General features: G+C 45.4%; 2 protein-coding genes across 6 annotated transcripts in view; one reads left to right on the top strand and one right to left on the bottom strand.

Moving 5' to 3' along the window:
• ociad1 (OCIA domain containing 1) overlaps positions 1 to 6325 on the bottom strand; it is a 48338-nt gene extending 42013 nt beyond the window's left edge. Inside the window, exon 1 of one of the 5 annotated variants that reach the window (XM_072496740.1) lies at positions 6306 to 6325. Coding sequence is in view for 4 of the 5 variants with exons in the window: in XM_072496734.1 (XP_072352835.1) it covers positions 5504 to 5584 (81 nt within the window). In the remaining variant the exon portion in view is untranslated. Of the gene's footprint in view, positions 1 to 5503; positions 5680 to 5701; positions 5738 to 5826; positions 5959 to 6305 lie in introns of those variants that run through there. The other 4 variants (XM_072496736.1, XM_072496737.1, XM_072496734.1 and 1 more) reach the window with 4 other exon arrangements.
• Positions 6105 to 25506, top strand: part of fryl (furry homolog, like) — a 683156-nt gene continuing 663754 nt past the window's right edge. Inside the window, exon 1 of the mRNA XM_072496733.1 lies at positions 6105 to 6282. The gene's annotated coding sequence lies outside the window, so the exon portion shown is untranslated. The remainder of the gene's footprint in view (positions 6283 to 25506) is intronic.

The raw sequence follows: 25506 nt of genomic DNA, 5'->3' as shown, positions 1-25506 counted from the left end.
TTGCGGCAAACAATCTCCTCATAAATGTTACATCATCCCAATTCGAGGCATATACATTCACCAGGACTACTGACTTACCTTCCAGTGACCCAATGGCTATCACATATCTGCCTCCCTGATCCACCACAACCTTTCCCACTAGAAAACGGACCCTCATGTTAATTAAAATTGTCACCCCCTGGGCCCTGCCATCGAAGCCCGAGTGGAAAACCTGGCTCACCCAGCCCTTCTGATTGGAGGGAGACGAATGTTGTTCCACTGTTCAAGAAAGGGAATAGGGAAATCCCTGGGAATTACAGACCCATCAGTCTTAAGTCTGTGGTGAGCAAAATATTGGAAAGGATTCTGAGAGATAGGATTTATGATTATTTAGAAAAACATAGTTTGATTAAAGATAGTCAGCATGCTTTGTGAGAGGCAGATCATGCCTCACAAGCCTCATTGAATTCTTTGAGGATGTGACGAGACACATTGATGAAGGTCGGGCAGTGAATGTGGTGTATATGGATTTCAGTGAGACATTTGATAAGGTTCCCCATGGTAGGCTCATTCAGAAAGTACAGGGGCATGGGATACAGGGAAATGTGGCTGTCTGGATACAGAATTGGCTGGCCGAAAGAAGACAGCGAGTGGTAGTGGACGCAAAGTATTCCGCCTGGAGGTCAGTGACCAGTGGTATCCCGCAAGCATCTGTTCTGGGACCTCTGCTCTTTGTAGTTTTTATAAATGACTTGGATGAGGAAGTGGAAGGGTGGGTTAGTAAGTTTGCCGATGACACGGAGGTTGGGGGAGGTGTCGATAGTGTTTAGGGTTGTTGCAGGTTACAACAGGACATTGACAGGGTGCAGAGCTGGGCTGAGAAGTGGCAGATAGAGTCCATAGATTTCATAGAATTTACAGTGCAGAAGGACCAGTGATAAATGTTATCCAAACTTGATAAATGTGAAGTGATTCATTTTGGAAGGTTGAATTTGAATGCTGAATACAGGGTAAAAGGCAGGATTCTTGAAAGTGTGGAGGAACAGAGGGATTTGGGGGTCCACGTACATAGATCCCTCAAAGTTGCCACCCAGGTTGATAGGGTTGTTAAGGCGGCGTATGATGTGTTGGCTTTCATTAACGGGGGATTGAGTTTAAGAGCCGCGAGGTTTTGCTGCTACTTTATAAAACCCTAGTTAGACCACACTTGGAATATTGTGTCCAGTTCTGGTCGCCTCATTATAGGAAGGATGTGGATGCTTTGGAGAGGGTACAGAGGAGATTTACCAGGATGCTGCCTGGACTGGAGGGCATGTCTTATGAAGAAAGGTTGAGGGAGCTAGGGCTTTTCTCACTGGAGCGAAGAAGGCAGAGAGGTGACTTGATAGAGGTGTATAAGCTGATGAGAGGCATGGATAGAGTGGATAGCCAGAGACTTTTCCCCAAGGTGGAAATGACTGTCACGAGGGGACATAATTTTAAGGTGATTGGAGGAAGGTATAGGGGAGATGTCAGGCGGTAGGTTCTTTACACAGAGAGTGGTGGGTGTGTGGAATGCACTGCCAGCAGGAGGTGGTGGAGTCAGAGTATTAGGGACATTTAAGTGACTCTTAAGACAGGCACAAGGACAGCAGTAAATTGAAAGGGTATAGGTTAGGTTGATCTTAGATTAGGATAAATGGTCGGCACAACATCGTGGGCTGAAGGGCCTGTACAATGCTGTACTGTTCTATGAGGTGAGACAAAGAAAAATCCCTGGTCACTGTCAGCACTCTACCCCCTACCCCCCACCCCCCTGCAAAGTTAAAAACCCGCAGACTATCCACCAGAGAACAATATTCCCTTTCACCAATCCACTCCCCCACCAAACAAGCTCATCGAAACCCATACATACAGGTCCGACAGGCCACAGTCCCCCCTCCCCTCCTGTTCACCAGCTAAGACCCAACTGCTGGTGAAGTAGTCCTCGCTGGGTACACCACTCCAAAATGTACTCCACTCTTGACCAGCTCGAACTTTGCACTATTAAAGACTGCACACCTTTTTGTCAGCTCTGCCTGAGTGTCCTGGTAAATCCGGATGATGCTTCCTTCCCATATCACGTCCCGGTTCCTTTGGCCCATTTCAGGACCCACTCCTTCTTCTTGAAGCTATGAAAATGAACCATCACCTCCCATGGTGGCTCGCTCATTCTGCCGGAGTGTTTGGTGGGCCCTATCCAGCTCAGGGGGGGGGGGGGGGGGACATCTGCTCATCCTCACCCACCAGCTTCGCAAACATGTGAAGGATAGTCGTTTGGCCTTGGGCCTTCTACCCCCCCCCGGCAGCTCCACGATCCTGAGGCTCTGTCTCCTTGACCTGTTCTTCAGGTCTTTGACTATCGCCCTCAGGCTCGTGTTTCTTTCCTCCAGCAGCAGCAGCATCAGGGCTTCCTATTTGGTCGCTATGCCATGACAAGATTCCTTCCACATCCTTCAGCACCTCCCCATGCTCCTTCATGGCCTCCGAAGGTTTTCCTAACTTGTCCCGCTTTGGGCCAAGCACCTCCTCGATAGATGTTTGAGGGTCTCAATCATCTCTCTTCCTTGCCTTTCAAAATGTTTATTACAATGTTTTTCAAATTTGTGTGCCATTACCCCAGTCAGTGCTTTCAGTACGATAGGAAAGGCCAACTCGCCGAGGTCACTTCCGCAATCTTCCCTCCCAATGAGCTTTGCACTCTCTCAGGCTCCGTTGAAGGACTACCACTTGTACCCTTCTTTCCAGCAGTCTTTTTTTTGGCAACTTTTGTCGACCAATGCCTTATTCAATTAGATGGGTTGGGTTGCCCCACCAAATTCCCCCAGGAACCAGGCAGAAAAGACCAAAAAACAAGGACCATTGTGGGAGCTATCTTATGTGCGACCATCTCATACATACTGCCACCAAGGTACCTCCAACCACAGGCGTTTAACTCTTATTTGGAAATATTGCTATAATCCTTCAATTGTTATAAGCCTCTTGAGTGTTTTGCATGTTTGAATTAGATTACCTTTTATTTTTCTGAACTCCAGGGAATTTAGGCCTAGTCTACTCAATCTCTCCTTGAAGGACAATTTCTTCATTCGGTCGTCTAGTGAATTGAAGAGACAGTTTGCAGATGATCTTTGTTTTCCAGGTTAATCCTGGAATAGTGAGCAGTTTTGGCAGACAACAGCAGGACCCAATTGTGCCTTATGTGCTCCAGTGAGATCGGATTCCAAATGATCAAACTAGTCAAAGACATTCAACCTTGAACTCAAAGGAACAAAGATGAGGGCAGTACCGGAGGAATGGGGAGACTGACAGAACTGGTAATGAGGACTGTGGCAAAGATGGAGGCAAAAGTGTGGTTGAAAAATTCAGTAGCTCCGTGCCTGCATGGGTCTCACCCCCCACAACCCAAAGATGTGCACAGTAGGTGAAGTGGCCACACTAAATTGCCCATTAATTGGAAAAAATGAATTGGGTGCTCTAAATTAAAAAAAGAGAAAAATTCAGTGGCTGCAGAACAGTTGTGATGATTTATGGGTCAAAGGCTGGACAGCTGAGTTTTTGAAAGTGCAGTTGAGTCAATTAGGAGAAAAAGCTTTCCAGGGGCAGATCCAGAAGGAACCAGAGTTGGGAATGGGAACAGATTATGCAGAGAGGAATAAAAGAATGTGGTTAATGAGAGTCTGTGGTGATTGACACGATGGAAGCCAAGTAGTGAATCACACACTATGGCAAGGTCAACTGGGTGGCCATGAATAAATGTTGGGGAGTTTACATAGGGAGACTAGGAGTGCAGCAAGCTCAAAGGTGATACAGCATGATAAGTTGAGATGGAGGTTGAAATCACCATGGATAAGAAATCATCCCGTGCAGAAGCATTGAACAGTTCTGTCCAAAAGCAAAAACATTTTAAAAAAAAATCTATCCAGGCAAATGCCAAGTGTCAAATCAGGGACATAGTTCATGGTCTGAAATTGTTGAACTCAGTGTTGAATCTGGAAGGCAGCAAAAGCCTAATTGGAAAATGAGATGCTATTCTTTGAGCTTCATCGGAACACTGCAGCATGCCAAGGACAGAATTGAGTAAGAACAAGGTGATTAAGATGACAGGCAACCAGAGAGCAGGGGTGGGTGTCACGCTTGCAGACTTAGTGGTGTTCAGCAAAAGCAGTGCCCAATTTGCATTTGGTCTCCCCAATATAGAAGAGACTGCAGAGCGAACAGCATACACAGTAAATTAAACTGAAAGTACAAGTAACTGCTGCTTCATCAAGAAGGAGTATTTAGGGCCTTAGAAGACAAGGAGAGGAGGTAGAAGTGATGTTACACCTCTTCCAATTGCATGGGAAAGTGTGATGAGAAAGAGGGCAAGGTGTTCCGATTGCAGAGGAGTGGATCAGGATGACTCGGGAAGAACAATCCCTTTGGAATGTTAATAGGAGAGGGAAGGTGGAGCCATTGTGCAGGAGGTGGCAGAAATGGCAGGTGATCCTTTTAAAGTGGAGGCTGGTGAGATAGAGAGGACAAAAGAATCCTAATGTGGCTGTAGGAAGGAGGGAAAGGGTCGAGAGCAGAATTGCTGGAAATTGGTGAAATAAAATTGAGAACCCTCCCAACCACAGTTAAAGGGAAATCCTCAGTTGAAGAAAAAGGGCATTGTTGTGGAAGTTTACACCACCAGTATAGACCAACAGAGATGGAGAAACTGGGCTGGATTGTTTTTTTTTTTAAATGAAGACAGGATGCGAGCAGGTGTAGTCAAGATAGTTGTGGAAGTTGGTGGGCTCATAAACATTACCGGCTGTTTAGCCCCAGATAAGTCAAGAAAGGGAAAATTGTCATAAATGGACCATATCAGGTTGACAAAGGGTAGAAATTGGAGGCAAAGTTGATCAAGTTGCCCAGTTAGTGGCAAAATTAGGAAACGGAACCAATGCCATCAATGTACCAAATAAAAAGTTAAAGGAGGAAGCCCCGAGTAAGACTGGAATAAAGGACGTTGCACAAAAAGGCAAGCATACCTTGGGTCCACGCAGATACCCAGAACAAGACTTTTTATTTGGGAGGAAGTGGGACAAGTTAAAGGAGAAATTGTTCAAGGGAACAAGTTCAGCCGAGGGAGGAAAGTACTGGTGTATGGGGATCTTTCTACATCTTCACCCCCCACCCCAAAAGGGCAGCAGTCTGAGGGCTGTCTGCTTCTTGAAGAGAGGCGCAACCAGTCCCCAGTAGGAGTTAGTGAAACTATTATCCAGGACTGGGTCAAGCCTGGGATAGAGCAGGAGAGGCAAGGCGCCGGGTTACAATGTCCAGGGCGTTGGGGCTGCTGCACTCTCAGCTGCTCGGGAACGCCGCACCACTCGCTGCAGTGGGAAACGATCGTAACCGCATCCCATCGCCGCCGTAAGAAGTATAAATCATCCAGCCATCTGATCACTCCCAACGGGCGCGAACGGGCCGGAACTCGACTTCCCAATGTCACGCTTGACACCTCATACCCGTAAGCGGATACCTGAACGGAGCCGAGCCGGGATCCGGAGCTCGGCCCGGGCTGCTCCCCCTCCTCCACCACCCCCGCGGGAGCTCGCTCCATTAACGGTCACAGCTCGCGACGGCCGCTTGTACTCCAACGATCGTCCCGAGCGGTGCCCGGAAGCATTTCTTTGAAACCCACCATGATCCCGGAAACGAAACCGCGGACAAAGCTTACATTATCACATGTTCGCACCATCAAACAGGGGGGGGAATATCAGAGGCGATAACAATTCCCTGACTAACATTCGCCGCGCCGTATTCCTCTCACTGACTGATTTATGTTATCAGAAATAGAATCACCTCAAACATTTGCGACATCATCTGTATCAAAACAGCAAGGGGACAGATTTGCACAAAAAGCAGTAATTTATAAAGCGCAGACTCTAATTCTGCTATTTTTTGTACACTTCCTCGTTTGCCTTTAAATTAACGGCAGACCGGAAATGATTAACAGCGCGAGGCTCCGTGACGCTTGTTGATTGACAGCCTTCTCCGCCGGTAGACTGCCTGATCCGCCGCAGGACGCCGTCTGATGTGACGTCACCGCACCAATCCGGAGAGGTCAGGGGCGGGGCCAACGAGAGAGCGAGTCCGGTTGTCACGGAGGGGGAAAAAAAACCGAGTGCCGAGCGAACGGGTGGGGACGCGGCGGCCGGGCCCTGGGAGTTCAGAGCGGGAGTCGTACAGAAAACAGTTCGGGAGAGTGTCCCTGTACCAGCCTCCCACCCCCGATCGCCACCAACCCCAGCTCTACAGGTAGGAGAGGCGGGGGAACCTACCTCAGTGGTTCACACAGAGGAAGAGCCTATGGCGGGCAGCAGGCCGGTTCTTGCCTACTGGCGTCAAAGATAAAATCCACAGGCGTTGTTGGGAGGAAAGTGAACAAAGCGCCTGAGAATGAGGATGAGGCCAAGCTCGGCTGGGGCTGCGAGTGAACAAAGCTCGTTGGTATGGATGGTAGACGTGAGATTGGTTTGTGTGTGTGAGAGAAACCTTGCGTTATACCGCCTCCAGGATGTGAGTGAGAGGTTCCTCTCGGCTATTATTGTAACGTGTGAATCCTTAATCTCCAGATTCCCCTCAAGCTCTTTTAAGACGCTTTTTAAACCTCCCTTCTTTACTATCTTGAACTGGTTTGATGTCAAATCTTGACTGATGCAGCGCTTGGGAAATCTGCTGGGACGTTTTACTACTTTAAAGGCGCCCTATAAATGCCAGTCGTTGTTATCCTGACACCGCCTGTGGGTACTAAAAACAGAATGTTAGACAAACTCAGCAGATCTGGCAGCGTCTGTGCAGAGAGCAACAGTTACCATTTCGAGTCCTTATGCCTGAGACCTGCCGAATTTGTTCAGCATTTTCTGTTTTTATTTCAGTTTCCATCATCCGCTGTATTTTGCTTTTATTCATCTGTGGGTCCCTGGGTTGTTGTGTCCCTGGTTGTGGTATGGTCGTGGTATGTGAGAACCAGTGGACGTGATTTATTTAGATTTCCAGAAGGCCTTTGACAAGGTGCCGCATAGGACACTGTTAAATAAGTTAAGAGCCCATGGTGTTAAGGGTAAGGATAGAGGATTGGCTGACTGGCAGAGGGCAGAGAGTGAGGATAAAGGGGTCTTTTTCAGGATGGCAGACAGTGACTAGTGGTGTACCCCAGGGGTTGCTGCTGGGACCACAACTTTTCACAATATACATTAATGATCTGGAGGAAGGAACTGAAAGCATTGTTGCTAAGTTTGCAGATGATACAAAGATCTATAGAGGGGCAGATAGTAATGAGGAAGCAGGCGGGCTGCAGAAGGACAGGCTGGGAGAGTGGGCAAAGAAGTGGCAGATGGAATACAATGTGGAAAAGTGTGAGGTTATGCACTTTTGAAGGAAAAATGGAGGCATAGACTATTATAAATGGGAAGGTGCTTAGGAAATCAGAAGCACAAAGGGACTAGGGAGTCCTTATTCACGATTCTCTTAAGGTTAACGTGCAGGTTCAGTTGGCAGTTAGGAAGGCAAATGCAATGTTGGCATTCATGTTGAGAGGGCTCAAATACAAGACCAGGGATGTACTTCTGAGGCTATATAAGGCTCTGGTCAGACCCCTTTTGAAGTATTTGAGCAGTTTTGGGCCCCTTATCTAAGGAAGGATGTGCTGGGTTTTGATATCTAACTTTGAAAACATGCTATCAATAGCAAATGTCACTTGTATTGTCTCTTTCAGCACCACTGTAGTCCAGCAATATAGTTTTGACGTTGTTGATCAAGAGTGTATTCCGCTGACAATCACAGTATACATGTGTCTCAGGAGAAAGGAAAATGCAGTATCTGTCGACATTCTTGAGTCTCTGTGATTGTTGGCATTGCAGGAACATGAAGGGAATGTTGGATATTATTGTCTAATCTGATGAGTTTTCTTTGCTCTTTATGATTTGAGTTCCTATTGTACTCCTCCGAAAAGGGGACTTTTTTTTGGTTGTGTGAATTTCTGAGAGATACTCCTAGGAGATGTAGGCGGTTCAGTAATTGTCCAGGTCGCTTGTTGCTGAATATACCTCATTTATACTACAAGATGCAACTTGCAGCAACGGAGCAACTGGACATGTACAAAGTTTGCAAGCGCAACTTTAAAGCAACTACATTTGTGCATGCAAGCTGAAATTGTGGATCTTGGAATTATTGGACGCATCAAGCTCTCACTCTTTGAAATTGTATATGCTCGATGTGACACTCATTCATGAAGAATTAAGGTTTCTCTGTGTCTGTTATGTGGAAATTTCAGGATTTAATGTTCTGAATCTACAGAGAAGTTACAACATTGAAATATGCTATATTAGTGCAACCCTATTGTTTACCTTCCACATGAACATATAGTTTCAATTTCATTTACCCAATTTGTTTCCATATCCCTTGGACTCCCTTTCCTTCTTTCACTTCTCTCACTTCTCTAACCTTGAATGGTGCTGTAGTTTTTGCTTCAACCATGAACCGTGGAAGCTTCACAACTGCGTGAAGAAGCTTTACCCCTTTGTTCTTGAAGAGCATCACACCTACTTTAATTAGAGTATAATTACTGATATTAACTGGAAAGGATCATCTCAAAACTTACTTAGTTTAAATTTCATTTTATTTGCCCATGAAAATAGGAAGTAGGGGCAGGAGAAGGCCATTTGGCCCTTTGAACTTGCTCCACATTCAATAAAATTATGGCTGATTTACCTCAACTGAATCTTCTCACACAATACTTATTATGCTTAATTCCCTTAGTGTCTAAAATCTGATCAACCTCTATCTTGAAGGTACTTAAGAATTGAGCATAGCTCTCGAGGGTAAATAATTCTGAAGGTTCGCAATCCTCGGGGATTGTGGCCCCCATTTCTCGATTCCCCAGGCCAGGGCAAACATTCTCCCAGCATCTACAGTTTCAAGCCCCTTTAGAATTTTATATTTAAAATGGATCATCACATATTATTTGAAATTCAAGGGAATATAGGCCTATTCTAATCAATCTCTCTTCATAATACAATCCTTTTATCTTCGGAATCCGCCTGCTGAACCTTTGTGCATTCTAATTCAAGTATATCCTTTTAGTTTTCTCCCACCTTACCAACATCCCATTGCAGTTTCCTTTGATCTTCTACAGAATTGACTATATCTCCTACTTTGGTATCATCAAATCCGGACAACACTCCAGCTAGTCCTGTACCTATATCAGTGTTGTACAAATGCACTTGCTGCAACTGGTGAATCGGCTACAGACGTGGAAAATTGCATTCATTTTTAGAGCCACACAATACTGAGTTGGGTTAAAGTTGCAGAAGTGGGAATATGTCACTTACTAGATATCCGTTTGTCATTTGTCTATAATTGAGTAAAGAACCAACCATGTTGCTGTTCGACAGGTGATATTCAGTCAGATCATGACAATCTATATTAGAATATTGTTGAGTTTCTTGTTACCTGAAAGCTGAAGGGCCAAAATATTTGTTACCTACTCTGTCCCTGTTCTCTATTGGTGCTTTCAAATGATGCATTTAAATCTATGGGACTGCGGCTCTGTGAAAACAGGACCAGTTTTTGGAAGGACAGTGGTCCAATTTGCTTTCAATTTTCTTGGGGAATCTAAAACTTAAAGTTGGCTGAAATTGATTGGGTAAGTAGTCAAGAAGGTATAACTGTAAATAAACAGTGGGAAAGATTTAACAAAAAATTGGAAATGTTCAACAAAAATACATTCCATTGAAAAACAAAAACTCAGCAAGAAAGATCCACTTGTGGCTTACTAAGGAGGTTAAGGATTATATTAGATTAAAAGAAGAGGCTTAAATGCTGCAAAGAATAGCAGTAAGCCTGAAGATTGGGAGTGTTTTAGAAACCAACAAAGGACCACCAAAATGCTGCAAAAAAGGGGAAAAGCTATGAGAGTTAGCTAGCCAGGAATATAAAAGTAGATTGGAAGAGGTTTTACAAGTATATAAAAAGGAGGAGAGTAGCTAAAGTAAACGCTGGTCCCTTTTTAGCAGAGGCGGGAGAAATGATCTTTATTGTCACAAGTAGGCACACATCAACACTGCAATGAAGTTTCTGTGAAAAGCCCCTCGTCGCCACATTCCTGCACCTGTTCGGGTACACGGGGAGAATTCAGAATATCCAAATTACCTATCAACACATCTTTCGGGACTTGTGGGAAGAAACCGGAGCACTGGAAGAAACCCACGCATACAGAGGGAAAACGTGCAGACTCCGCACAGACAGTTACCCAAGCCGGGAATCAAACCTGGGACCCTGGAGTTGTGAAGCAACAGTGTTACCCACTGTGCTACCGTGCTGCCCTTACAGTCGAAGCATGTTTAATAAGGAAATGACAGCAATGTTGAACAAGTTACATACCAGAAATAGAGGGTAACCTAGGGGCCAATTAGAATGAATAAATTCAGGAATAATATCAATGGAGATTAAGTACTGGAGAAAGCTGAGGGAGGTGGTCTCATAGGGCTATTATCGCTGTTCTAGTAATCCAGAGACCCATGGGACTGCTTTTGGGACCTGGGTTTTAATTCCACCATGGCAGATGGTGAAATTTGAATTCAACAAAAATCTAGAGTCACGAGTTAAATGATGGCCATGAAACCATCGTCCATTGTTGTAAAAGCTCATGTGGTCCTTCAGGGAAGAAAATCTGCCGTCCTTACCTGGTCTGGCCACGTGTGACTCCAAATCCACAACAATGTGGTTAACTCTTAACTGCCACTCAGTTCAAGGGCATTTCAGAACGGGAAACAAATGCTGGCCTTGTTATTGATGCCCACATTCCATGCAAGAATAAAAAAAACCTAATAATGACAAATTCCCCAGACCTGATGGCCTGCGTCCGAGGATTCCAAAAGAGATTGCTGAAGAGATAAAGGAAGGGCTAGCTATCCTTTACAAAAAAATCCAAAGATTGGCGCATGGTAGTACAGAACTGCTGAAAAAAAGCTATGCTGTCGTAGCTTTTCATTTTACACTTACCAGTAGAGAATTGCAAGAATATTACATTTCTAATGAAGCAACACTTTATATTGCATGAAAGGGTGCTAATTGTTTGGCAAGTTGATTCTGGTCGAGGAGGAACTATTGTTCCTCATACTTCTGTTTAATTTAGAAATTACCTGGATGTCTTCCTTTGCTTGCAGAGGACAGGTCCCTGCATATGACCATGTGTAGCTTCTAGCACATGTAGCATGGTTGGTATTTTCCACTTGCAGGATAATTTGCTCGTGCAAAGCCAGGTACGTAGGTCATATGTCTCAACATCTAGTGGATTATATCGAACAGCACCTCCCTTCGATTGTTCACAATGGACAAAATACTGACCATACTCAACCAGCCCCTGCTTGCAAAACTCAAAACATTACGTCTAACATTAGGTGTGATTTTTGTGATTGAATAGAACTTGTTGAAAATTCCTTGAGTACTGATTATTACACTAACAACTTATTTATGATTATCAGATGGACTTGCAATGTGGCTCACTTATACTTGCGAGAGGAACCTGCCCTCTGCAGGAAAAAGGAATGTGTCCATACATTGTCTCTCTGTGGAATGAAACAAAAACGTGGTGTATTCTCTGGCATCATCAAGATCAATCAGAGTCGACTAATCAACCAAACAACACCTTTTTCTCATGCTGTATACATTGTTACTCCCTATGGAATTTTGAATTTTGCGTGTGTCCTGATGAGTGCAAGATGAAGAGCTTTGACAGCGTGCCTCTTTTTTTCAGCAGTATTCCCTAGATTCTGAGTCCCAGCAGATCGGAAGTTAGCAAATGTAAAACTACTATTCAAGAAAGGAGGGAGCGAGAAAAGGAACTACAAGCCAGTTAGCCTGACATAGTTGTCAGTAAAGTGCTGGAATCTTTTATTGAGTAATTCTTAACAATTCATATATGTTCAGACAATGCCAGCATGGTTTTATGAAAGAGAAATCCTATTTGGCAAATTTATTACAATTTTTTGTTAGAAATTAGGGTACATAAAGGGAAACTAGTAGATATTGAATGCTTGGATTTCCAGAAGACATTTGACGATGTGCCACACATAAGGTTAATGGACAAGATAAGGACTCATAGAGTTGGGGTGATATATTAGCACGGATAGAGAATTGGTTAACGGACATGAAGCAAGGAGAAGGGTTAAATGGGATATTTTCAAGTTGGAGTGCTGCAAGGATTAGTGCTGGGGCTGCACTATTTGCAATCTATTAATGACAGTAATGCAGCAAGGTTTGCTGATCATACAAAGTTATGTAGGAATACAAGCTGTGAGAAGGACATAGAGGCTGCAAAGGGGTTTAAACAGGTTAAGTGAGTCGACAGCAAGGTTACAGATGGATTATATTGTGAGGACATGTGACAATATTCAATCAACAAGAACAGAAAAGCAGAATATTTTAAAAGGTGTGAAGCTTGTAAAAATTGATGTTCAGAAGCACTTGGGAGAACTTGTACAGCAAGCAATTAGGAAAACAAATGGTATGTTGGCCTTCATTGAAATGACATTGAAGCACAAGAGTAAAGAAGACTTGCTCTAGCTTTACTGGGCTTCAATGAGACCATACCTGGAATACTGCGTGCAGTTTTGATTTCCACATTTAAGGATGAATATTCTTGTGTGGGAGGCGATATAGTGAAGGGTCCCTGGGATGAGAGGTTGTTCTATGGAGAGAGTCTGAGTAAATTGGATCTATATTCTCTGGAGTTCAGAAAAATGAGAGGTGATCTCATTGCGACATCCAGGATTCTTCAGGGCCTTGAAAGGGTAGGCACCATGTGGAGGTTGCTTTCTCTGGGTGGAGAATCTAGAAAAAGAGGGTGGATTTTCTAGGCTAAGGGCCCGATCGTTTCTGATGAGGAGACACTTCTTCACGCAAAGGGTTATGAATCATTGGAATTCTTGACCACAAAAGTTTGAATATACTTAAAGTTGAGACACAGATTTTTTGTTTCCCCGGGATCAAGGGTTATGTGGAACATGCGGGCAAGTGGAGTTGAAGCCAAAGGTCAGCCTTGATCATATCGAATGGACTTATGGTGGAGCAGGCTGTGTGGTCTACTCCTGCTCCTATTTGTATTTTTATGTTCTTGGGGGATGCTAACTGAAGAACTTGGTTTTGTGTAGCTGTTATTTGGCAGTTTTGCAAAACCATTGTTGTGAGAGTGACAGACAATGAACAATGAAATGTGCAATTTTGGACCCTGGAAGGTCCAACACATCCTTCATCTTAATAAATCTTTGATATGAGTGATTGTAAGGAATAGGGCATTTGACATACAAAGAGAGGTTACAGGAGCTTGGCCATGAGCCAAAGGTCTATTAAATGTCCAAACATGGTGCTCGGAAATGGTAGGTGACAGTGTAAGCAAGGCAAAAGTCACGCAGAAGCCAATTTGTAGAGGTTTGTCAATTCTCTCCACTACAAACGCCGCCGCCCCCCCATGTCCTAATATGCTAATTCTGATAAATGGGGAGAGTTTATTGTTGGAAATGTTTGTATTTTTGAAATAAACTGGAGCACTGGTGGTATGTATTAGGGGTCATGTGGGACTGTGAAGCCGTGATGCTATTGGCTGACAGATCCCGGGTCCTGGTTGGCTGCTGACTCCTGGCTCCGCCCTGAAGGCGGAGTATAAGAACCCGAGCTTCTCCCCGCCGCTTCATTCTGTTGCTGAACTGCTGGGGACAAGTCTCGCTTAATAAAGCCTGAATCGACTTCATCACTTCTCGTCTCTCTCGTAAGTCATTGTGCGCTACAAGCACACTGTCAGAAACAGAAAACTTCAGTTAACAGTTTGTCACTGCCTTTGTGAATGTATAGAGCAAGCTTGCTTTGTGGAGCAGTTCAATGGCAAACCCTTTTTGAAGCTGTTCTCGTGGCTGTGGCAGTGTATGTCGGTCATGATTGCTGATGGTTTAAAACCTCAAACTTATTTCTAAAAGGTTGCACATTTGCTTTCATTAATATTGGATTTTTATATCTTGCTTGCCCCAGTTATACCTGCTTGCCCCAGTTATGGCGAGCACTGAAATCCTTTTGCCCAAGACTTGATCTCCATTGATATGCACAATGAATAGAACTTGCATAGCAGATTACTGTGTGAAGTTAAAGCGCATGGGATTGCGGGTAGTGTTTTGAGATGTATAGAAAGCTGGTTAGCAGACAGGAAGCAAAATATTGGAATAAATGGGCCTTGTTCCGATTGGCAGGAAGTGACTAGTGGGGTACCGCAAGGATCTATGCTCGAACCTCAACCGTTCACATCTATGGGTAGCACAGTGGTTAGCTCAGTTGCTTCACAGCTCCAGGACCCCAGGTTCGATTCCTGACTTGGGTCACTATGCGGAGTCTGCACGTTCTCCCCGTGTCTGCGTAGGTTTCCTCCGGATGCTCCGGCTTCCTCCCACAGCCCAAAGATGTGCAGGCGAGGTGGATTGGTCATGATAAATTGCCCTTAGTATACAAAAAGGTTGGGTGTGGTTGCTGGGTTACGGGGAGAAGGTGGAGGCGTTGACTTCAGGAGGATGCTTTTTTTCAGGGGCCGGTGCAAACTCGATGGGCCTTCTGCACTGTAAATTCTATGATTCATGATTTATGATTTGGATGAGGGTACTAAATGTATTATCTCCAAATTTGCAGATGATATAAAGTTGGGTGGGAGGGTTGGGTGGGAGGGTAAGCTGTGAGGAGGATGCAGAGATGCTTCAGCAGGATTTGGACAGGACGCGAGTGGCATATGCATAGCAAACGCAGTACAATGTGGATAAATGTGAGCTTATCCTCTTCGGTAGCAAAAATAGGAAGGCAGAATGTTATTTGAACTGGTATAAATTGAGATAGATGGAAACTCGGCCAGACCTTGGTCTTCTTGTGCATCAGTCACTGAATGTAAACCTGCAGGTACATCAGACAGTAAAGAAGGCAGGTGGTACGTTGGGCTCATAGCACGAGGGATGTAAATAGGGATGTTAAAAAAAAAAAGTAATAATAATTTTTTATTCTCCATTTTCACATTTTCTTCAAAATTTACACCCCACCAACAAACAGTAAACGGTAACGAATAGAATGTCAATCCCCTTATTAACAACAACGATCCCATCCTCCCACCACCCACCAAACAACGGCCCGCATGACAATATAAGCATCAAATAAAACAAAACCTCCCAAGGAAGAAAAAGGAGTCAGGATTCGCCTATGGTCACCATTGACATATATAGTCCACCCCCACCCAATATTCAATGCCATCCAATCCCCGAAAGAGTACCATGAATGGCACCCATGAATTGTAGACACCCCCCACACCTCCCCTCCCAGACCCCTCCCCTCCACTTCCTCTTGTAAACTCCTCCTCCCCGTCTCGGTTCCTTCCCCCAACGTTTAACCCCGGCTAGACTCACCAAAACCTGTTCTACCAGGCTCCGATGGCCGCAGCCCCCCCCCCCCCCCCCCCCTTGATGGAGGAGGCCAGGGTGGATCTTAGGAGGCGGGATACACTGCAGTTGACGTTGGCGGGGAGGGTCCAAGTGTAAAAATGAATAATCTGCTGAGGTTCTTGTTTTTTTTAGGCATTCCCGATCTTTATACCAGAGATGGATAGTGTATATAGGAGGTGGAGGAAAGTGGGCAAGTGGGGCTGGTCAAGGTGAGGGATTTGTATTTGGAGGAAGGGTTTGCCAGTTTGGAGGAGCTAAGTTATAGGGTAGAGCTCCCTAGTGGGAGTGAGTTCAGGTATCTGCAGGTTAGGGGCTTTGCGTGAAAGGCCTGGAAGGAGTTCACGAGGTTACCCTGCTGGAGCTACATCCGGATGTGGGAGGGCAGAATTGGGGATATATACAGGTGGTTGGGAGAGCAGGGAGGTGAGCTGGTGGTGAAGATTAAGGAGAAGTTGGGAGGGAAGATCAACTGGGGAGTATGGAGTGAGGCATTTCTTGGGTAAACGGGACCTCCTGGTGTGCAAGGATGAGCCTGATACAGTTTAAGGTTGTACACCGGGTACATATGACTTGGGCAAGAATGAGTGGGTTCTTCCAGGAGGTGGCAGATGAGTGTGAGAGGTGTGGGTGGGGGCCAGCGAATCACTCGCATGTGATTGTGAAAAATTGGAGAGATTCTGGACGGGAATGTTCGCGGTCCTAGACCCTTTGGTGGCGCTATTTGGGGTTTCGGAAAAAACGGGGCTTATGGAGAGGAGGAAGGCCGATGTCGTGGCCTTTGCCTCTCTGATTGCCCGGTGACGAATTTTACTGGAGTGGCGGTAAACATTGTCACTGGGGGTAACGCCCTGGTTGGGTGACCTGTACGATTTCATGCGGTTGGAAAAGGTAATGTATGAGCTAAGGGGCTCAGCAGAGGGATTTGAGTAAAGGTGGGGGATGTCCGTGACCGTGTTTGAGGAGTTGTTCGTCGGGGGAGGTGGGGGAGAGTTGTACAATCTATATAGTTGATTGTTGGGAAGTATGTTTCCCGGGGTGTTTATGTGCTGTAACCTTTTTTGATACACCTCTGTAATAAAATACATTTTTAAAAAACAAGCACATCTTTTGGGACTTGTGGGAGGAAACCGGAGCATCCGGAGAAACCCACGCAGACATGGGGAGAGCGTGCAGACTCCGCAAACAGTGATCCAAGCCGGGAATCGAACCTTGGTCCCTGGCGCTGTGAAGGAACAGTGCTAACCACTGTGCTACCGTGTCGCCCTAGATATGCTACCATATCGCCCAAGGCCATTTCATCCTTAGTTAAATACCCAGGGGTAGATTAGCTCAGTTTACTGAACGGCTGGTTCGTGATATGGACAGACATGAACAGCGCGGGTTAAATTCCCGTACCGGCTGAGGTTATCCATCTTCTCAACCTTGCCCCTGTCTGAGGTGTGGTGATCCTCAGGTTAAATCACCACCAGTCAGCTCTCATAAAAGCTATGCTCCTCACAGACAATTGTGACTTTCACTTTTCAGTTAAATATTTCCTCAAAAAATGTTCCCAATATTTTCCTAACTGGCTTGTAATTGTCTAACTGGCTTGTACTTGTAATTATACGAACTGGCCTGTAATTGTCTGGATTAATTTGATCTCTTAAATATTGACCATTTTCCCTCTTACGTATTTAAAGGTTCTGCTGAGCGAGGTTGTAAGCATACCTTGCATTTTATATTGCTAAAATTCATTTCCTTCCAACGCCAGAATGATTGTAATTATTCTGATGCAAAAGTCTAGCTCTCTGATCTGTTATTGGAATAAATCTTTGATTTAGAAGTTTAAATGTGGAGAACCTGGACACACACATCAGACTCCCTTATCTAACTGACAAAAGTGCCAAAAATAAAAGCAGTTTTGGGTTTGTCTGTGTGTTTGTGCTTTTATCAGTATTCATAGTGTCCCACTTGATTCTTGCAAGTGCCTGTGCTTACAGTATCCTGGGTCTTATTCTGATGTGTATATGCATAAGTGTTAATGTTGTCTCAGTTTGGTTCTGACCTGTGTCCGAATGCTTGTTACATGCTCTTGGCTCAGATTCTGACTTCTGTATGTAGAAGGGAAGTTAGTTACACACTATCTTGGTTCTAGTGCTCAAGTTTATGTGGAAGCATTGTTTACACTTTTCTCGGTCTGTTACACTATCTTGGTTCAGATGTTTGTTGTCAGTAGTTGCATTGCCTGGCTCATTTGTGTGTGCATGAATGCCACCATTTGCATTGTTTTAGGTAGGACCTTGGTGTGTGTGCTGGGTGTGGCTCTATGGTCACAATTTGTGGTCCTGGTATGCAATTGTTTTGTTGCTCTTATGAAGTGTCTTGGGACCCTTTACAACATTAAAGGCACTGTGTAAGTAGTTGTTGTTGATCAGTTTTTCCTGATCAGCATTAAGTTGCACCAGAACAATTACAATTATCCCCCCAAAAGGCTGTCTGTCCAAATTAAAATTAATATAGATTAGTTTAAAATCATATTCATGTTAAAATCATATTCATGTTTAGATCAGTAGCATTCAATGAAATGAAAATCGCTTATTGTCACGAGTAGGCTTCAATGAAGTTACTGTGAAAAGCCCCTAGTCGCCACATTCCGGCGTCTGCTCGGGGAGGTCGGTACGGGAATTGAACCCGCACTGCTGGCCATTCTGTATTACAAGCCAGCTGTTTAGCCCCTTTGCAATCCCTTGTTCTGGTTGATATGTACCAAGTCTCTCAATGTAATTTATGTTATGGACCTGTCAGTGTTTTATTTTAATCCAGTTTTTTGAAAAGTTTGTTTAATCTTAATTTATAAGTACCAGCAAAGCAGCTACACAACCATAGCAGTAAGATGCCTGTGTTCTGTATTCTCACTATGTGGTAGACTTACTAGCAGGACACACTAATTATCCCTATCCTTGGATCTATGTCAACTAAGGATTCTACTTCTGTGGAGGATTCACGGTTTCCCCTGTCCAGGTATTGACTCACTCCCCTTCCTATCTCTCCTATGTGACAGCCCCGCTGCTGTTCTCTCCTCTTTGTCAAGTATTCACATAAGCTCATTTATCTGAATGGATGGTACCCTTTTGCTGCTTGTGTCCTTGCAGTCAACACTGGTAAATATCAACCGTAAACGTCCTTTTCTCAACCATTCAACTCCAAGTCATTGAACTCAGAGGTTCACAAATTTCTTTCATACATTCGACCTCCGCATTTCCGAAAGGCATTTGTATGGTATCTTACTTTTTCTACAGGATGATTTTTTATTCACTACCATCTGTTCAGAAGTTCTACACATTGATTAGGTATTTCAAGATACTGTGGTTTAAGTTGAATTATATTTAGTAAATAAAAGGTGAACAGACCGTAACTTCCAAATTCCAGGGTGCGGTATTGGGGGAGTAGCACAAAGATGTGCTGGAGAATCCCCTTTGGAAGTTTAAAGGTCAGGTTTGCATGGCAATTTCCCAAAAGTGCAAACGTCCTCGGCACTGGGAACCATCTGAAATTCTATTTTAATTGCACTTTTTGGACAGTTCCAACTGGGTTACACTAGTTACCCAGAGAAAGTTAGAAAAATTAAAGTCTCTTCTAACTTCTAGGTAATTATTGCACAGCCCCCCCCCCCACCACTATCTCCAAAACCCCAGGGGTCAACCCCACACCACTCACTCTATTCTCTACATATCTTAAACTTTTGGGGATTTCCTACAGCCCCCCGACTACCCATCCCCAAGGGATTAAACCTCTGACAGGAACTTCCCATCCCACAGGATTTCTCCCTTCTCCACCCCCCTAGACTAGTCCTGATGCCCCTTCACCCCCACCCAAAATAAACCTGGAACAGTGGCAATCCAACTCTGATTGCCACTCGGGGGAAGTTCAGGCCCAACATTTCACCAGATACAATGTTAAAAACAATTCAGCAGTACCATATTAAAGGATCTCTTGAGAATTAATCAAGGTCAGGGCTATCGTCATTAACCCTTTCTGTTTCTGACATTCATCCAAAACTGTGTACAACATTTTCAGCATTCATTGGCCCTGTAAAGTTTCTCATAAACTGGTGGGTACCATGTGGCCGTACACAATGTCTGAGCACAAACTAAAACTCTGCACCTGGTCAGGCAATCTGAAAGATCCTATTTGGCAGTCCACCACATTCTGGTACTGGAACATGGCTCCATTGTCTTTCTGACAGTTAGATTAACCTATTAAAAGTTTGAGCTCAACCTATTTTTTCCACACTTTCTTGTTTGGACTTTCATGTGTAAAAGGCACTCAAGCCTGTAAAATATCAGCTCTGAATAAATAATTTGTTATTTAAATAAATAATTTAAATTTGTTTAAAGTTTTGAAAAAATATTTTTAAAAAAAATATATATATTTTATTAAAGTTTTTCGATCAACCAAAAATTTTCCATTTCTACAACTTTGTAACAGTATATATATATTGATCGTTTTTAAAATAATATGTTAACTAACGGCAAGTGCCAACACAAATAAAAAACAGAAATAGAAACATTGAAAAGATAAATATGAACAACAATTATGTAACAACACACAAAAAAAAAACCCAAAGACCCGAATGCACCCTTCCCCCTCCTCCCCCCCCTCCCCCCTGGGTTGCTGCTGTTGTCTTTCCTATTTTCCCTTATCGTTCTGCGAGATAGTCGAGGAACGGTTGCCACCGCCTGGTGAACCCCTGAGCCGAACCTCTTAGTGCGTACTTTATCCGCTCCAATTTTATAAACCCTGCCATGTCGTTTATCCAGGCCTCCACGCCCGGGGGTTTAGCTTCCTTCCACATAAGTAGAATCCTTCGCCGGGCTGCTAGGGACGCAAAGGCCAAAACATCGGCCTCTCTCGCCTCCTGCACTCCCGACTCATCTGCAACCCCGAATATAGCCAACCCCCAGCTTGGTTCGACTCGGACCCCCACCACCTTTGAAATCACTTTTGCCACACCCACCCAGAACCCATATAATACCGGACATAACCAAAACATGTGGGTGTTTCGCAGGGCTTCCCGCGCACCTATCCTCCACCCCAAAAAACCTGCTCAATCTTGCTCCCGTCATATGCGCCCTGTGTAGTACCTTGAATTGGATCAGGCTGAGCCTGGCACACGAGGACGAGGAATTTACCCTACTTAGGGCATCTGCCCACAGCCCCTCCTCAATCTCTTCCCCCAGCTCCTCCCCCCATTTTCCTTTCAGTTCCTCTATCATCGTCTCCCCCTCGTCTCTCATTTCCCTGTATATATCGGACACCTTACCGTCACCCACCCATGCCCCCGAAATCACTCTGTCCTGGATCCCTTGCGCCGGGAGCTGTGGAAATTCCCTTATCTGTTGCCTCACAAATGCCCTCACTTGCATATAACGAAATGCATTCCCAGGTGGCAACCCGTATTTTTCTGTTAGTGCTCCCAGACTCGCGAACATCCCGTCCAAGAACAAGTCCTTCAGTCTCGCAATTCCTGCTCGCTGCCAAGATTGAAATCCCCTGTCTATCCTTCCCGGGACGAACCTGTGGTTGTTCTTTATCGGGGACCACACTGAGGCCCCCGTCACTCCCCTATGTCGTCTCCACTGCCCCCAAATCTTCAGAGTCGCCACCACCACTGGGTTTGTGGTGTACCTTTTTGGGGAGAACGGCAGCGGCGCCGTTGCCAGTGCTTTTAAGCTAGTTCCCCTACAGGACGCCATCTCCAGCCTTTTCCACGCCGCTCCTTCTTCTTCCCTCATCCACTTACATATCACAGACACGTTAGCGGCCCAATAATAATCACTCAGACTCGGCAATGCCAATCCCCCTCTATCTCTACTGCGCTGCAGGAACCCCCTCTTTACCCTTGGGGTCTTTCCGGCCCACACAATGATGCTCCTGTCCACCTTCTTAAAAATGGTCTTTGTAATCAGTATGGGGAGGCACTGAAACACAAAAAGAAACCTCGGGAGGACCACCATTTTAACCCCCTGCACCCTGCCCGCCAATGACAGGGGCACCATATCCCACCTCTTAAAGTCCTCCTCCATCTGCACTACCAGTCGCGTCAAGTTAAGCTTATGCAAGGTTCCCCAGTCCCTGGCCACCTGGATCCCTAAATACCGGAAATTTCTTGTTACCCTCCTCAGCGGCAGCTCGTCTATTCCCCTGCCCTGTTCCCCGGGGTGCATCACAAACAGTTCACTCTTCCCCATATTCAGTTTGTATCCCGAAAACTCTCCAAATTCCCTGAGTGTCTGCATTATCTCAGGCATCCCCTCCACTGGGTCCGCGACATATAACAGCAGATCATCTGTGTATAATGACACCCGATGTTCTTCTCCTCCTTTAAGTACCCCTCTCCACCTCCTGGAGCCCCTCAGCGCTATGGCCAATGGCTCAATTGCCAACGCAAACAGTAACAGGGATAGGGGGCACCCCTGTCTTGTGCCCCTATATAGTCGGATGTAGTCAAGAACAAAGAACAAAGAAATGTACAGCACAGGAACAGGCCCTTCGGCCCTCCAAGCCCGTGCCGACCATGCTGCCCGACTAAACTACAATCTTCTACACTTCCTGGGTCCGTATCCTTCTATTCCCATCCTATTCATATATTTGTCAAGATGCCCCTTAAATGTCCCTATCGTCCCTGCTTCCACTACCTCCTCCGGTAGCGAGTTCCAGGCACCCACTACCCTCTGCGTAAAAAAACTTGCCTCGTACATCTACTCTAAACCTTGCCCCTCTCACCTTAAACCTATGCCCCCTAGTAATTGACCCCTCTACCCTGGGGAAAAGCCTCTGACTATCCACTCTGTCTATGCCCCTCATAATTTTGTATACCTCTATCAGGTCTCCCCTCAACCTCCTTCGTTCCAGTGAAAACAAACCGAGTTTATTCAATCGCTCCTCATAGCTAATGCCCTCCATACCAGGCAACATTCTGGTAAATCAATTCTGCACCCTCTCTAAAGCCTCCACATCTTTCTGGTAGTGTGGCGACCAGAATTGAACACTATACTCCAAGTGTGGCCTAACTAGGGTTCTATACAGCTGCAACATGACTTGCCAATTCTTATACTCAATGCCCCGGCCAATGAAGGCAAGCATGCCGTATGCCTTCTTGACTACCTTCTCCACCTGTGTTGCCCCTTTCAATGACCTGTGGACCTGTACTCCTAGATCTCTTTGACTTTCAATACTCTTGAGGGTTCTACCATCACTGTATATTCCCTACCTGCATTAGACCTTCCAAAATGCATTACCTCACATTTGTCCGGATTAAACTCCATCTGCCATCTCTCCGCCCAAGTCTCCAGACAATCTAAATCCTGCTGTATCCTCCGACAGTCCTCATCGCTATCCGCAATTCCACCAACCTTTGTGTCGTCTGCAAACTTACTAATCAGACCAGTTACATTTTCCTCCAAATCATTTATATATACTACAAAGAGCAAAGGTCCCAGCACTGATCCCTGTGGAACACCACTGGTCACAGCCCTCCAATTAGAAAAGCATCCCTCCATTGCTACTCTCTGCCTTCTATGGCCTAGCCAGTTCTGTATCCACCTTGCCAGCTCACCCCTGATCCCGTGTGACTTCACCTTTTGTACTAGTCTACCATGAGGGACCTTGTCAAAGGCCTTACTGAAGTCCATATAGACAACATCTACTGCCCTACCTGCATCAATCATCTTAGTGACCTCCTCGAAAAACTCTATCAAGTTAGTGAGACACGACCTCCCCTTCACAAAACCGTGCTGCCTCTCACTAATACGTCCATTTGCTTCCAAATGGGAGTAGATCCTGTCTCGAAGAATTCTCTCCAGTAATTTCCCTACCACTGAAGTAAGGCTCACCGGCCTGTAGTTCCCGGGATTATCCTTGCTACCCTTCTTAAACAGAGGAACAACATTGGCTATTCTCCAGTCCTCCGGGACATCCCCTGAAGACAGCGAAGATCCAAAGATTTCTGTCAAGGCCTCAGCAATTTCCTCTCCAGCCTCCTTCAGTATTCTGGGGTAGATCCCATCAGGCCCTGGGGACTTATCTACCTTAATATTTTTTAAGACACCCAACACCTCGTCTTTTTGGATCACAATGTGACCCACGCTATCTACACTCCCTTCTCCAGACTCAACATCTACCAATTCCTTCTCTTTGGTGAATACTGATGCAAAGTATTCATTTAGTACCTCGCCCATTTCCTCTGGCTCCACACATAGATTCCCTTGCCTATCCTTCAGTGGGCCAACCCTTTCCCTGGCTACCCTCTTGCTTTTTATGTACGTGTAAAAAGCCTTGGGATTTTCCTTAACCCTATTTGCCAATGACTTTTCGTGACCCCTTCTAGCCCTCCTGACTCCTTGCTTAAGTTCCTTCCTACTTTCCTTATATTCCACGCAGGCTTCGTCTGTTCCCAGCCTTTTAGCCCTGACAAATGCCTCCTTTTTCTTTTTGACGAGGCCTACAATATCACTCGTCATCCAAGGTTCCCGAAAATTGCCGTATTTATCTTTCTTCCTCACAGGAACATGCCGGTCCTGTATTCCTTTCAACTGCCACTTGAAAGCCTCCCACATGTCAGATGTTGATTTGCCCTCAAACATCCGCCCCCAATCTATGTTCTTCAGTTCCCGCCTAATATTGTTATAATTAGCCTTCCCCCAATTTAGCACATTCACCCTCGGACCACTCTTATCCTTGTCCACCAGTACTTTAAAACTTACTGAATTGTGGTCACTGTTACCGAAATGCTCCCCTACTGAAACATCTACCACCTGGCCGGGCTCATTCCCCAATACCAGGTCCAGTACCGCCCCTTCCCTAGTTGGACTGTCTACATATTGTTTTAAGAAGCCCTCCTGGATGCTCCTTACAAACTCCGCCCCGTCTAAGCCCCTGGCACTAAGTGAGTCCCAGTCAATATTGGGGAAGTAGAAGTCTCCCATCACCACAACCCTGTTGTTTTTACTCTTTTCCAAAATCTGTCTACCTATCTGCTCCTCTATCTCCCGCTGGCTGTTGGGAGGCCTGTAGTATACCCCCAACATTGTGACTGCACCCTTCTTATTCCTGATCTCTACCCATATAGCCTCACTGCCCTCTGAGGTGTCCTCTCGCAGTACAGCTGTGATATTCTCCCGAACAAGTAGCGCAACTCCGCCTCCCCTTTTACATCCCCCTCTATCCCGCCTGAAACATCTAAATCCTGGAACGTTTAGCTGCCAATCCTGCCCTTCCCTCAACCAGGTCTCTGTAATGGCAACAACATCATAGTTCCAAGTACTAATCCAAGCTCTAAGTTCATCTGCCTTACCCGTAATGCTCCTTGCATTAAAACATATGCACTTCAGGCCACCAGACCCGCTGTGTTCAGCAACTTCTCCCCGTCTGCTCTGCCTCAGAGCCACACTGTCCCTATTCCCTAGTTCTCCCTCAATGCTCTCACCTTCTGACCTATTGCTCCCGTGCCCACCCCCCTGCCATACTAGTTTAAACCCTCCCGTGTGACACTAGCAAACCTCGCGGCCAGGATATTTATGCCTTTCCGGTTTATATGCAACCCGTCCTTCTTATACAGGTCACACCTGCCCCGGAAGAGCTCCCAGTGGTCCAGATAATGGAAACCCTCCCTCCTACACCAGCTGTTTAGCCACGTGTTTATCTGCTCTATCTTCCTATTTCTAGCCTCACTGGCACGTGGCACAGGGAGTAATCCCGAGATTACAACCCTCGAGGTCCTGTCTTTTAACTTTCTGCCTAGCTCCCTGAACTCCTGCTGCAGGACCTCATGCCCCTTCCTGCCTATGTCGTTAGTACCAATATGTACAACGACCTCTGCCTGTTTGCCCTCCCCCTTCAGGATTCCCTCTACCCGTTCGGAGACATCCTGGACCCTGGCACCAGGGAGGCAACATACCATCCTGGAGTCTCTTTCACGTCCACAGAAGCGCCTATCTGTGCCCCTGACTCTTGAGTCCCCTATTACTATTACTCTTCT

This window comes from Scyliorhinus torazame, chromosome 3 (genome assembly GCF_047496885.1).
Source record: "Scyliorhinus torazame isolate Kashiwa2021f chromosome 3, sScyTor2.1, whole genome shotgun sequence".
NCBI lineage: Eukaryota > Metazoa > Chordata > Chondrichthyes > Carcharhiniformes > Scyliorhinidae > Scyliorhinus > Scyliorhinus torazame.
This window is presented reverse-complemented; position numbering and strand designations above follow the sequence as displayed.